Raw genomic sequence first — 15960 nt, 5'->3', positions numbered from 1 at the left:
GTGGTGAATAATTTAAATCGAAAATTTAAGATTAGAAGAACTTACGCGAATGTGAGACGTTCCCAACTGCGCGATACGGTGATGAAGGAAGAAATGGCGACGCAAAAGTGCCCTTCGAATCGAAGGCGGGAAATTGATAAGAGATCAAGTCGGCGGTAGAGGGCGGTGGGTGCGTGTAACAGCTGGTCTGAGTGGATTTTTTTTATCTAAACCCTGGCCGAGGAGGGCAGTCTCATCGAAAAAGGGGAAGGGAGGGAAGACGAGCGCCGTGTCGGCTTTTAACACTTCAGGAAGAGGCTCTTAATTCCTTCGAATCGACAGTTTTCGCCCGAGACCAGGCCATGTTTCACCTCAGATCCGTTGGAAAGTGCGTCGGCGGGAAGGTGGAGCTGAGCACCCTCCTGAAAGCGGCCGCGCCGTCCGTCCAGCAGCTGAACGGCATCGGCCCGCATCGGGGCTACCACGAGATCCCGGAAAAGCTGAAAGACGTGCCGACGGCGGAAAACCCGAGGTTCTTCGACATGGTCGAGTATTTCTTCCACCGGGCGTGCCAGATCGCCGAGGACAAGTTCGTCGAAGAGATGAGGGCTAAAATGTCCGAGGAGGAGAAGAGGAAGAAGGTCAAAGGCATCCTCATGGGCATGCAGCACTGCGACCACATCATCGAGATTTCCTTCCCAGTCAGGCGAGATTCGGGAGTTTACGAAAATATCACCGGCTACCGTGCACAGCACTCCGCCCACAGGACACCCTGCAAAGGAGGTAACCCTTTTTTTAACTTTTCCTTTTCTTTTTATCGGTTTATTTAATTTATAAATTTAAGAACTCGCATCCTCTGCATTCCTGTAGAGGCATATCGAAAACGGAAACCTCACCATTCAGAAGAGGATTACCATGTCTAAAAATAACCTCCTTCGCCCTCGCCAAAAGCTCCCTGTCTAATTTTAAAACTTTTTTTTTTTGCCTTGCCGTGTAGTCAAACGCCACGCCAGTTTGATTGTATCATTTTTATCACTTGTTTGTTAATTTATTATTTATATTATATTAGGATGTCAGTTAGAAAGCCACGATCTCATCCAATAGATGTAGATGTCGTTTTGGCGACTATAACGGACCTATTTGTGGGACCCCCTTGTGTAATCACTAGGTCATATAAGTCTTCTCTTCCTCGTGAAGTGCCAGGGCATGATAAGAAGATGAAGTCAGCATCGGTTACAGACCTGTTGTCGCATGAACATGTGTCTTGGTCTACCAACCCAATTTTGTATAGTTGGTATGGGAGCCTGTTATGACTAATAGCGATGAAGAAAACCAGGGTACTTTTTTTTAAAACTATTTCTTTTAAATAAAATAATAATCCATTTATGGTCAGTGGTCTAATTGACCATATTAATTATTTCAATTAATTATTCTTTTTATGTAAGGTCTTGTTTGAGATGAAAAAGTTAGTGTCACGAGCAGGATTTGAACCCACTGATCTTCGGCTCAATATGCCACTGCTCTAACCCGTTGAGCTATCGTGACTTTGATCCCGCTCATGACACTAACTTTCATCTCGACCAAACCTTACATAAAAAAGATTAATTAATTGATAAAATAATATATTAAATTTTTTTAAAAATTACAGAAAACAATCACTTCCAAACCCTTCAAATTGAATATTGATGAATGACAAAAACAGAAAATCTGTACATTAAGAAAATTCAATCAATGCCTTAAAATTATATTTTTTTATTCATTTTTACATCTGCATAACAATTAAAACATAAAAATGTTACAAGAATAAAATTGACTTTGAGTGTGAGGGGAAATCACCCAGTGAGCCTCCTTTAAAAAAAATTTCAGTTTTCTTCATCGCTTAGAGGGTCACATGTACATTGGCGTCTCATTCAACGGGGAGGATTATCTGATATGGTAGTGGAACTGAGCTGACAGACTAAGGCATTGGGATGGGTGGAATTTTTTGTAATTGCTTTGATTGGAATTTTTGATGCGTTGGGAATTGGAATTCTTGGTTGACCCCTAGGGTTCGATACCATAAGTCCACATAGGTTTGAGAACCATGTTATATATTCATCTTTTGTAATTATATGGAAATTTTGATGAACTGTTAAGTAGTATTGATAACAGTTTGTACGGTCTGTTCAGTTTGTTTCATTTTAGTCTTGTGTGCAGATTTCATGTAAGTCGTAGAGTCCCAAGTAACATACGTGTTCAACAGGGGATGGTAAAATCCTGTTAAAGCAAATAGGTGGTAGTGTTATAAGCCTGAGAAGTTAATGTATTGGCTCTTCATTGGATTTATTTTAACTGTTCATTTTTTGGACCAGACAGCTAGGCACTGCAAAAGGTTTTGAAGGTTTCTGTTTGCAATAAGTGGACCTTTATGCAGGGAGAGGATTGCTGTGTCATCAGCAAAAGTAGAGAGAATTGTTTCTCTAAAGATAGGAATGTCAGCAGAATATATTGTGTAAAGGAGTGGTCCAAGAATACTCCCTTGCAGGATGCCAGCTCATATAGGATTGATAGAAATTTGCTTTGCCCTAACTCTGAAGTAACAGGTAGTATGTACGATTTTAGGATAAGGTTGTATGTACTGGGTAGGATGCACTTCAGCTTCCACAGGAAGCCCAGGAGTCAAACCCTATTGTCAAGGAATACACCCGGACAACACTGCTTCTGCTCAAGGGAGAATGAAATGACGTCCACAAGACAAAGACATTGATGGATTGTAGAGTGTCAGGACCTAAATCCAATCTACTGCCTCTGAATAGTTTCTTGGGATTCAATGATAGGGTATAATACCATCCCTAGCCAACTCAAATTACATACTTATTACAGCACACTAAACACCTAACTTACAACAATGGTTTATTTATAAAGCCCAATTAATTGATGAAAGGAGCAAGATTTAATTGATTGTTTCAAAGTAGTAAGAGTTGACATGGGTGAACAAGTGTGTTCGTATGCTCTGTGACTGGCAACTACTATGATTATAAACTGAAAAGCTCAATTAGTACCCACCTTGATGAAATATCGGCATACTTAGAAACATAGTTTTTCTCTACTTTTATTACATATCTACCTGACCAAACATCCCAATCTCCAAACGAATTTAACATAATGGTTATCAACATTTAATTATTTAATAAATGATACTTTTAATATAAGGCCTTGGTTGAGATGAAAAAGTAAGTGTCACAAGCGGGATTCAAACCCATGACCTTCAGCTCAGTTCGCCACTCCTCTAATCTCTTGAGCTATTGTGATGTCAATCCACCTGGAATTGAGGATTAATATGTTGCAAAATTGATAATGGTTGTAACTTGCAGAAAATTAATTGCAAAAATTCAACTGTTTCAGAATTTCATGACAACTTGTGGGAGAGAATAAAACGTTTTTCAGTATATAGACAAATTTAAAATTTTGTAATTGGCATATTTGAAAATTCTTTGAAAATTACTACTTACAAAATCACCCGATACCCTGGTTATTTTTATTTTTTACTAAGTAATTCATATGTTGAACCGACACTCAAACGCATTTCAGATTTGCGCTGTCTTCACTGTAGGCCCAGTTCACTATTTATTCACCGGCTCACAAACCCTACCCATCACCAGTAATCATATACATAAAATTGGAAATTTCTAATGAGATTCTGTTTTTTAATGTACTAAAAATTTATAATCCAGCCTCTTTTTTAAATGATTTCAAATGTTTGCTCTCTGATTTATGATTTACTACATTAGTACTTATAATATTTCTGTGTGTGCGGGGTGATGAAGGTAAAATTGGGTCTACCTATTCTCGCAGGGTTGGTCTGTCAGACGCCTTTCGGCATTTCGCCATCTTCAGTGCTCGCTCTCCCCCTGCAGTATCTAGAGAGTGTAGGCAGACCAAAATGATCAGTAATGACCAAATTACATTGGACTTGTAGATATGTACTAAATTTCCAAGCAGTTAGTAATTTCTTGAAGCAACTAGTGATAAATTTCATTAACTTATGGTTTTCATTGCCATAGTGAATTTTTAGAATTTCCAATATTCTGAATAATTTATCACTATAACTATGTTTTAAGTTTTTTTTAAATGAGTTTTTATCGGCTTTCTGATGTCACATATGTTGTACGATTATCGGGGAGGATCATTTCTTCGTTTAGGTTGTATTGGAACTAATCAGATCCATGTGCTTTTTATTTGTTTTGTTTAAAGATTGAATTCTGGGGCATCCACCTCCACTCATCAGTCTTGAGTTTCTAAAATATATACAGGTTTATATTCTTTCAGATAGACATCCTACATGAAGTAAATGGGAAAAAAATTAAATCCATTTGTGATTTTACAATTAACTTGGTGCAGTAGGTTTCTTTTTTATCCATTACTTCATGAGAAACAGAAATTTCTACTAGGTATTTGCAATCTACTGAAACAATCTGTACTTTCTAAAGGGTTTCAAAATCAAATGGCTCGGAAAGTTACTAGAGAGTTGTAGGAAAATTATGTATAGAAGCAGAATTTCTCTCATTGCTGATTGTGAACTTCATACCAAATTTATTAATAAATTTGTCTATCCACTTTATACATAGAAATGATTTCATTTGTTACCAGGTAATGATGAACTCAATATGAAATTGGGCATTTCTTTCAGATTGGAAAGTTGTTGGTCATTTATTAGCAGATGGTATATTTCGACTAACATTCTGCAAAATCTACAAAACCATAGAGTAGTTTAGAGAAAATTATCATCTCAAAATGTTAGTGATATAATGACTTTATTATAATTATGCACCTGATTCGCTGGAAAATTTTCATTTGTTGCCAAGTTATTATGAACTTTTGAAATTTGGCATTTCTAATAAACTAATTACTTATTAATGCTATTCACAATATTAAAAAATCACAATCAATTTTGTACATTCTAACGCTGTACAGAATTTAATAAGTTAAAATTTGCCAATGCGTGGCCAAGATTATTTTCTTTTACAGTAGGAAATAATTCAGGTATAACTTGTACTATGAAGTTGAAATATCTAACAAAAGTTACTTTCCATAAAATTATACTTAATATAATAAATTTTAATTAACGTCATACATTGACATTCATCATAAATTGGCTCGCAATAATTCATAGTGGATGATTTACCATTTCTAATATAGTGAACAATTTAAAAAACTAATTTTAATTGCTAATGAATGGCAAGATCAATAATAGTTCAGAAGTTAATATTGAATTTGCAAAAAAATATTTTTCTTATATACTGATTTTATTAGTGCTCTCTTTGATATGACTATGGATAAATATATTCAAATTTACATTTTGGCCAATTTGCCATGCATTTCCAAATTAATAAAACCTGCTTAGTTATTAAAGACTTTGAATCTCATCCTAATCACAAATTGCTAATATATTAGAAAAAATGTCGATTCAAACTATCTGGAGTTTCTCAATTCATTGTTAACCTGATCTCATTAGTTATTTGCAATATTTAATAATGTTAATTATTTAAATTAATTATAATAAAATAATTAATATGGTCAACTATGACTACTAAACATATGTTGATTAATATCTAATAATACTGACAAATAGATAACTGTCAGCAAAATTGTGTAAAACTTATATGGCATTAAATCTTTTAATTAACATTATCTTTGCTCGATTTAAATGCATTCATCCGAATACTGGGGTAACATAAAACTGTACATTAAATTGCAAGTAGTTACATTGTGCATCAGCTATTTTTCTTGTTCATTCGCATTCTTGTATCAGATTGATACCATCCAACCATCTTTATTTATTATTTGTGAAATATTTTTATTTAATTATTTGTTCAATGTATCAATTGATTAATTTGAAAATTCCATCCAAATAAACTGAGTTGATCATCTCCAACAATACATAACTTACAGTTAGGAAGGTCATAGAATTATTTATAGCTTGGTTTATAGTATGGAGGTTGTAACAGACTGCCTTTATTCTTTGCTTAACATTCATTAAGAATAGATGTGGCCCTTACCAAGCTTGTATGCTATTTTTTATAGTTGATTAGATAATGATAATTTCGTGTTTTTTTTAAATTAAATAAATGAATACAAATATTTAAAAAAATAGTACCTACAATAAATTTTAACCAATATCATTTACTCTTCAAATTGTATATTTGTCAAAAAAGTAGATCTTTAAAGAATAAATAATTTTTGGATACAACAGCTTTTAACATTATGTGTTAAAAGGATTTTTCTTTTTAATTAAATTTAATTATTTTGAATAGAGTAAATATAACTTTTATCACTTTATTTATTTTGATGTATCCATGTAACATTTCATTAAATTATCACTTAGCAACATCAGGCAATGGATAATAAATTACACAATAAGAACCACGCACACAGAAAAATGCAAAATTTGTACCACCGAACCATAATTTAATCTATATAAAGAGGGAAAAATAATTTCACTGAAAATCTACATAACGAACTTGCTGCATCAATGGAATAAAATGAGGACTCGCTCTTCAAAGGGGTCTATTTACTAGATTGGCTGTCATTATTTTATTATTCATGTTTTAATAGTTTTAAATCAATTTCCGTCTGTCGTCCCCTATCTTAACTAAACTTGTTGAAGAAGCGATGTTTTTTTTATTAAATTATTAATTAAATTCAAGTAAAATATTCAACTTTGGGAAGGTTAAAAAATGAGACATCGTTGAGTGCTATAGTTTCAAGAATGCGATTAAACAAAGGAAAAGTAAGGGGACAAAAACAATTGAGTCTGGTTTTATATATAAAATTTGTTTTAATTTTGTTTTAAATTTTTAATTTACATTTCAATATCACGTATTTCCTCCTCTTGCCTTAATTACATCTCGAAGACGCCTCGGCATACTTTACCGCATAAATGTCTCTTTGCTGGAGGTTAGCCCATTCTTCGAGAAGAGAAGATCGTGGAGTATATCAGGAAGTGATGGACGTCCTCTTAATGATGTTCTGTGGTTATCCCATAAATGTTCGAGGGGGTTGAAGTCCGGGATCTGGCCAGGCTAAGACCCTGATGTTATGCTGTTGAAGGTACGTTTGTGCAATGCGAGCGACATGTGGACGATAATGCACGTCCATTATCGTGGATTAGAATAGGATTGACGATGATTTCATCTAGGTTATGCAACGCATGATGTTCCAAAATTTCATCCACATAGCGAGTGGCCGTCAAAGACCTCTAACGAATACCAACCAACTTTCTGCGACTCTCCATTGAAATTCCCGCCACGCCAGCTGAGCTACGTTGAAAAAGTTGGCTCTGGGAAAAATTTGAACCTTGCATTTCGCCTTCTCCACACTCTTTTACGCCCATCTGGAGATCGTAGAGCAAATCTACACTCATCTGCAAAAGTCCAACAGACCAATCGTTTAAAGACCAATGGCTGTGTTCTCGAGCAAATGGAAGCCGTGCATTTCTTTTTTCTGATCAATTCTGGATCTATACAGGGCGAGAAGCCATCAGTCCGTACTGATTTAATCTTCTTCGAGCAGTGCGTTCAGAAATTTGGACACCTCGAACTTCCTGCAGCTGATGAATCGCTTGAACAACAGTAAGGTGCCGGTTTCGCAAAATTCTAAAAGTCAAAAATCCGTCACCCTGTGGTTCTGTTACCCTAGGGCGTCCAAAACCGTCTATGGTAGGTAGGACACAGTTTCCCCGAAAACGTCTAAAACGGTAATAGCCGCATACCTGATGGAACGTCCGTCATCAATAAGTGCCACACCACACACATCTTCAGCACTGTATGGCATTTTTATGTTTAAAAATTTAAAGATTAAAACAACCGTTTTTTGTTACCGGATTCAAATGAGACTGAGTAAACATTATAAATTCCGTAAAAAGTAAGCATTTGAAAAATTCTTGTTTTGGATTAAGGATTAAGTGTGTTTACCTCTAATTGATATTCCCCATTTAAAACATAGCTTAAACAAATATCACTTGGTAAAAACATTGAGTCAAATTAAGGGCAACATTTCCTTTTATTGAGAAAAATATTTTTTTTGTCAACTTTTCTTCCTGGATTTTTACCATAAATGCATTCTTTAAAGTTCTTTCCTGACGTCGTTGATTTTTGATTTATTGAGTGGTTATTGGATGGTTTATTATTATTTTATAATATTATGGCCACACTTTGCCTATATACGTAATTGGTTCGTGTAAGAAACTTCCAAATCGCATCAAGCTCAAAAATTTCATAACGCATAAACTTACTTTAGCAGTGTTTTAAATACTTACTTGTTGATAGGGCTCCCGTGGCTCGTTTCGGGGCGGAAATAACCCTTAGAGGTTTTTGCTCCTCCAAAAAAAATATTACTCGTTCGTGAAACATATAGGAATGTTTGATAGTTACCTATCATCTTGGTCTTCCTATCCTCGCTGATTTTTGTTGGTTCAAACGCATTTCTCCATAGAAATCACCCATACACTGAAGATGGCGAAGTGCCAAAACGCGTCTGAACCAACAAAAACCAACCAGGATAGACAGACCAAGATGACACGTAACTACCTAACAATAGATTTATCGTCCCGCAAACCACAAGAAAAAAATCTCACAACGTAGAAATATGCCATACACATTTTTATTTCCTCCTCGTCCCTTAACAGTGATTCGCCCATTGTTTTAAAATTTTAACTTTTTTTTCTGTTTCCCATCTGCAAATAACTATGTTTGACCGAGATATCGTATCTTTATAGAGTTATTTCTTTTTGCTTATTGTTCTGCCAACCTTGAGGCTGTGCTTTGCGGGCCCTACATTAATGAGACAGTCGATACCTCGTGAATGTTTTTAAAAACAAGTGGCCTTTGGAAGCATTCTTCAGATGAAGGCCATAATCGATCTTAAGTTAAGTTTGACTGACAGAGAAAAAAAATCTGTTACATCATTAGGAAAAATTTAATTCTATTTATCTCGTAAAAGATAATGGATGAAGCGCCCATTTTTTTTATCCAAATTGAAGCGAAGATAAGCCTTCCGCTTTTACCTTTAGAGCGTTTGCGGATGTTACATAATAAAATTTATCTTAAAAAAATGGATGGGACATTCAAACTCTTAGTATCTCACTAACAGGCCACTTGTGCTCCTGTGTAAAGCGGAAAAATGAATCTGCATCTAAATATAATATATTATATTTATACTAAATTATACTATTATACTAAATGAAATATCGTTTCTGTCCATAATTTTATTAAACGTTTATTTATATATACCAAATGAATTAATAAAATTTGACCATGAATTGGGAAATAAATTATGTATTTTTTACCACGACTTTTATCATACCATATTGTCCTCATTGGAGCACGGCAATTAATATATTTGAGGCCTGACCAGAGAAAATTATCGTAAAAAAGCGGTCACAAAAATTAACAACAGAACTGCCAAAACAAGTACATGTTGTTGCAGATCGTAGAAGACGGACTGTTCTGCGCATCTAAACGATCATGACATCATGTTGAGTTTAGCCACACCTACATATGACCGTGGATAACGCTTTTAAATCCCCTGCATTTTTTAATAAAAAGGAAATCCAAAATCTTCAATACAAAAAATTAAAAAAATCATACACAATTTTGATTATTAGTCTTGTTTTTACTCAGATCGAACGATAGTTTTATCCATTATAAAATATGTCATTAATCACGCTATTACTGTACTATAAGCAACAAAAAAAATGGTTGGTTTGAATCTAAGAAAATCGTAAGTTAGTTCAAGTATTTACAAAATATCAATTATCTTTAGTAATTTAATCAAAAGTGATATTAGATAGAAAATAATACACCGGTGGCTAACCTGAAGACTTCCCAGGACACAGTCTTGATAGCTAATAGAAATTTTTAATTTTTTATGTACAATAAATACAAGTATAAGAAATACAAATAAACTATTTTAAATGTAAACCACAATGAAATTTACATCGCTGAATTTATTTTTCAAAATTGATATTGGGATAGGGAAAACATTGGACTTTTACAATCGTCTTTGATGACATTATGTATTAATGGAAATTATTATTGATTTAAAGTTATGAAATCCTCTTTAGTAGCTCTTATTTGATTTTCAATTTTTTTATTTTTATTTGTTTAAAGTGATAAAGGTCAAAATTGCCAGACAGTCAAAACTAAAGCAAGCAATAAAAGAATCATCTTCAAAAGAAATTTTACAAGGTCTGCTTTGTCTCCTCCACTCGGCCTTGAACCATGGCATCTGGCATGTCAATAAAATTATTACGTTACATATTAACATTTACGTTAATTACTAATCCATTTACGTTTTAGTGGTCAATTGACCAAATTACTTCTTTCAATTAATTATTCTTTCTATGTAAGGTCTTGGTTTAGATAAAAAAGTCAGTGTCACGAGCGGGATACGAACCCAACAACCATCGGTTAAATACGCCGCTGCTCCATCTCAACCTTTAACTCAACCAAGACCTTACAAAAAAAGAATAATTAATTGACCAATTAGTCAGTTGACCACTAAAACATAAACGGATTGATATTTAATAAGTAAAAGAAGTATACCTTAACTAACAGCTCCTCGTGGCCACTTCATATGTCGCTGAGAATCGAATCCTGATTTGACGAAACGACATTTGACAATGGCAAAAAGAGGGAAAATTCGAACGGTTGTAGGTTGAGATGAAGAGTTGGTGTGCGAGAAGATCGAAGTCACAATAGCTCAAGTGGTAGAGCATTGGCGTATTTAGCCGATGGTCGTAGGTTCGTCGTATCCCGCTCGTGACACTGACTTTTAATCTCAACCAAGAACTTACATAGAAAGAATAATTTACATTAATATTAAGGTAGTATGTATAATCTTAAATGAAAATTCAGTATAAGAACAGTCTTAATTTAATTTTCTTTAAATCGTTGCCAATGAATGTCTACTTCAAATGCAATAAAAGAGTTCATACAAAACAAGGTCATGGTCCGATTCTTAACCCTTTCGCAGATATTCAACGTTTTATTTTATTTTGTTCTTCAGCTATCTACCATTTCGTCATAAATCTACTTTTAGCTCTTGAACTATTCATTTTGGGGGAAATAAAAAAATAAATAAAAAGTCACATTTCCTTTAAAAAGCCACCCTCCTAGAACATTCAATTTAATTTTTGGTTAAAAAAACACGAACTCATTGAAAACCTAAATTTAAAATTTGAAAAAAAGACTTACAACCTCACTGGAATAATTCACGGTAGAGCTTGCAAATCTCATAACTTCTTCGTTTAACAAGCTTTCTAGCGGTATTCAATTTTCTTTAATTACATCGCACCAAAATGCAACATTGTTAAAAATTGTGACGGTGTGAAAAAGGAAGACTAGAGTTAATTAGTTATTCAACTTTTTGTCCTGGGCAAAATATGTTACCCAACTTAATAAAAAAGCACAAGAGAAAAAAATGGAAACAAAACATATACAAAAGAGAAAATGAACAAAGCAAACAACCAAAGCAGAAAAAGTGGACAAAATATGGACAGAAAAAAGAAGAACATCAATAAATAGGTTGTAAAACCTAGCTCTAACCGAATAAAAAAGCGCAAAAAAGAGTAAAAATCCAACAATCCCATAAAAAAGAGACAATAAACATAGTGAAGAACTATTACGTATATTCGTTGATTTTATTATTATTATTATTATTATTAGGTTAAAGTTGGGTTTTACAAACTCTTGTATTACTGTTCTTCTTTGTTTTGTCTGTGTTTCGTGTAGATATTTTGTCCAGTTTTTCTGCTCGTATTGCTTGCTATGTGTATTGTCTCTTTTTTTAAATATTTTTCTTTCTATTTGGGCTTTTTTATCAAGTTCACCTTGGGAAATAAATTTTGCCTACGACAAAAATTTGAATTAATATTAACCCCATACCCCCCCTTTTTTCACACCGTCCCCACTTTATTCCCATTAAGCATAAAATTTCAGCATTTTGGTGTAATTAATGAAAAGGGTATATCGTCAGAAAGCTTACGAAAAGTTACTATGAAATTTACGAACTTCTACCATGAATTTTTCCAACGACGTTGTAAATTTAGTTTTTTTTTACAATTTTTTTTTTTTAATTTAGCAGGTTTTCAAAGAGTTAGTGTTTGCATTATTACCAAAAATTAATTTGAATGTGTGTGGTGTTCAGTGACCGTTAACTAATGATTGTGTGACCCTGTCAACACGACACCCACTAATGACACATCGATACAGAAAAAACACTTTGAGCCCTGAAGATGATCTCAGTAAAGATCGAAACGTTGGCACGATAAAGAAAATGTATTTCTAAACCTACGTCACACCAGACCGCATCTCACGATCTCCAAATATTCATTAATTTGAATGTTCTAGAAGGGAGTCTTTTTAAAGGAAATTTAACGCTCTTTTAATTTTGTTTTTACATTTCCCCAAAAATGAATAGTTCAAGAGCTACGAGTAGATTTTTGACGAAAACCGTAGATAGCTGAAAAAAAATATATAAAACGTTGAATGTCTGAAGGGTTAAGAATCGGACTAGTCTCGTAGGAACTTTTCTGTTGAAATTGAGATGTGAGATTCACTGGCAAAGTTTGTGACGCGAGTATTCTGACACCCTATATGTATTTTCTTCGCGGGAATACTTTATTTTCTTTTTATAATGTACATCCTTAAGTTGAATTAACTTCAACTGGTTATAAATATTATAATAAGAGAATAAACTTTGTCAGGCAAACATTATCCTATAAGAAAGAGGATTAATCTAATAGGGATAATTCATCAAACGTAAGGCCATTGAAAATTAGTAACCTTTTCTCTATTGATTCAATATTAAGTTTGAAAATGGAAATCTTTTTCAAGGTGAAAAATTTCCAGTAATGTAAAATTCATAGGGTGTTTACATTTAATTGTTTAAAGTGATATTCTTGTATCCTGATTCCTTCAAATTTATAACAAGGGGGTAATGTTCGTTTTTATTGTATTATGAAATAAAAATAAGTATCCTTCAGAATTTCGAAATGCCTGCCTTGTTACCGAGAAAATCTCCGAAACGCGGTCAGGTTATCCTGTTTAATTATAAATAATAATTAACCCTAAAGTTAACAATGTAGGAGTTGAAATCAAATTATGTTAGGAATTCAAATCAAATAGTTATCAAAGAAATTATTTTCTTAATCATTGTTAATTAATTCTTTAAAAAAAGTAAGACACCTTTTTATATTGCCAAATGTAACTCCGTCAGGTTGAGAAAAATAATTTTTTTAAGCCACCTTCTATAGTGCACAGCTAAATCGCGTATTCTCTTTCTTAAACAAATTTGAATTTTTCAGCTGTGGTCTTTATCCGACTGGTAAATTAAATTTATGCGTTATCCTCCAGGTAGCTAGTCAGTATTCCATAGTTTGCCACTGTCATACGTTTTGTGCTAAACGACTTACTTTTAAACGGTGTTTTTTTGTTTTTTTTGGGTAAAAGCACTTCAGCACGTAGTCCTCGCTTGCTTTAAGCATATTACATGTCAAACAATTATTTATGATATATTCTTGAAATGAATGGAATAAACACTGACGAATGAATTAATAAAATAAGTTCAAACAATTTCCTCTCGCTTTCAGCTTTCTATTTCAGAGACTTGATTAAAAAACCGAAATATCTAAAAAGACGTGTCTTGAACAGACACGTGCAAAACATACATTTGTAACATAGGCACTAATCAAGAGAAAATGGCCAGATTTTTATTTTATAATTGAGAAAACGCTTCGAAAATAAAAGACAGAAAAAAGAGAGAAGTTCCTTATTTCAATTATAATAATAATAAAACTTTATTAAAACCTTACCTTAATATAATTTATAAGTTTTTTATGCAATGCAATGTTTTATGCCGTCTGCTGAGTATGTTGCAACCTAAAAGAGTAAAAAAACTATATAAACTGGAAAAAGTAAAGCTGCTCCCAATTACATAATATTACCAGAATGATTGAATTTTTTTTAATATTTATTATACATAAACAGCAAACCGGGGATTATTTAAAACAAAAACTACGTAGGGACACTTAAATATCTGATACCCCCTCAAATCTCACTCTCCAGGCGTGTCAAAAGTATTTAATTAAGGGACGAACATCAGTTAGAAATGGGAGAATTTCTTCCCTCAGCGGGTTTTTCCCATGCCGACGAAATAAGGGCCCAAAGATGTGGACATACACCGAAGAAATGATAAGAATCCTACCTTACATTTAAATTACACAGCGAGCACATTTCAATATTAGAGTCTTCTTTTAGCCGTGGCTTGTAATTCTCAGATAGAATAATTCGCCCCGGAATTTATGAACTAATCTTAACTCAACTATATACAGGTTCTTTTGTACCACTGGATAGGGATGAACTTTACAATCTGTCATAATTGTCTTTACAATGAAAACCGAACAAACGTTGTTGCACGCTGCATACGCTATTCACGGTATACCAGCACTGCACCGGTAGAACACATGCTTTGAAGAGCCAGCCGTTGCTGGTCCTCAATGTGGACGATTAGGTGTCACGGAGGTCCCGAGGCCATCGTCGTTGAGGCGACGTGGCGGGTTGTCAGGAAAGGAATGAGTGGAGAGGGCTAGAGCAGTTTGGTTAGGATGGTTCGAAAGTTGGTGTGGAAGGTTTGGAATCTGGACCGGATCAGTTTGTTGACAAAAGGAATGCTGAGGTCTTTGTGGATAGGGAGGTTATCTACATAATAAAGTGCTTTGACAATTTTTCTCAGGACTTTCGATTGGAAGGACTGGATGCGCTGGATATTGGGTGGCTTGGCCGTACCCAGCATTTCCACTCCTTATGTCCATATTGGTCTTAGTTTTGTACAGTGTTAGCTTTGTCTTAGTTGTCAAAGTCGAATTCGGTCTGACAAGTATTCGTAGTAGTTCACGTCTTATATTAAGTTGGTTTTGAAGTCTTGTGGGGAGATTCCATGTCAGTCTGCTGTCGAGATATAGTCCATATATTTGACTTGAGTGGAAACTGGTATCTCTTTATTGTTCATGTTCAGTGGAGGGCAAGACTGCTTTTTCAGCGTAAAAGTACACTGAGTGCCTTTTTTTCGTGCAGTCTTGCCCTCCATTTTTTATACCAGTCTTCGATAAGCTCAAGGTGTACCTGGATGTTGGAGGTAGCTTAGATAGGATTTGAGTTAGAGGATAAGATTGCGGTGTCGACCGCGTAAGTGGTGATAATAGTGTCAGGAATCCCTTGCGGTACGCCGGCCTCTATCTGTTTGACCTCCGAGAACTCATTGCCTTACCTCACTCTGAAGCAGCGATCAGTTAAGTAGGATTTCAATAAAAGATAATAATGGGAGGCTAGGAAGCGCTTAATTATAAAAAGTATGCCTGGATGCCAGACCCTGTCGAATATAATAAGTAGTAAGATAGTTCCTGTAATACAGGAGTGCTTTACGTCCAAACTACCCTTTGGTCGTCGCGAATGAGGGGTCAGAACCACTTGGCAATACTTTTTCAAATTATTGTTCAACGTATCTTTAGTATACATTTCAGTGGTTTTCTACAGTCCAGTAGCATATTAGTCAAAATTAACATAAATTGTTCAACTAAATTCGAAGGGTCATACTGGGGTTTGAACCCAGAACCGTTTACGGTGCAAATACTATTCGGACACCCAACAACTCGTCCACCCAGGTGCCCTTATCCATTATACATTTATCTTAAGGGCTCTAATAATTAACCTAAAAGCCTGATCGTTTACAAGCTGTGAGGTTAAAATTCGAATTTATTTCAATTTGGCAATATTCGTTGAAATCACAAAAGCTTTATTATATTATTAATAACAAACTTGTATATAAAATTATCTTCTACTTTCTAAAGATTATCTTTGTTTAAAAGAATACCTTATGAACTTAATATTAAGCAATGAAATAAGATAAGTTGATGTGAAATGTGGAAAAACAATGCTTGTAAAA

General features: G+C 34.2%; 1 protein-coding gene across 1 annotated transcript in view; it reads left to right on the top strand.

The window, feature by feature from the left end:
- The first annotated feature begins 219 nt into the window (after positions 1 to 219).
- Positions 220 to 15960, top strand: part of LOC106665049 (glutamate dehydrogenase, mitochondrial) — a 38485-nt gene continuing 22744 nt past the window's right edge. Inside the window, exon 1 of the mRNA XM_014391209.2 lies at positions 220 to 762. Within this exon, the coding sequence (XP_014246695.1) occupies positions 342 to 762 (421 nt within the window). The 5' untranslated portion in view covers positions 220 to 341. The remainder of the gene's footprint in view (positions 763 to 15960) is intronic.

Source organism: Cimex lectularius, unplaced genomic scaffold, assembly GCF_000648675.2.
Source record: "Cimex lectularius strain Harlan isolate CLEC.00 unplaced genomic scaffold, Clec_2.1 scaffold55, whole genome shotgun sequence".
In the NCBI taxonomy this organism is placed as follows: domain Eukaryota; kingdom Metazoa; phylum Arthropoda; class Insecta; order Hemiptera; family Cimicidae; genus Cimex; species Cimex lectularius.
This window is presented reverse-complemented; position numbering and strand designations above follow the sequence as displayed.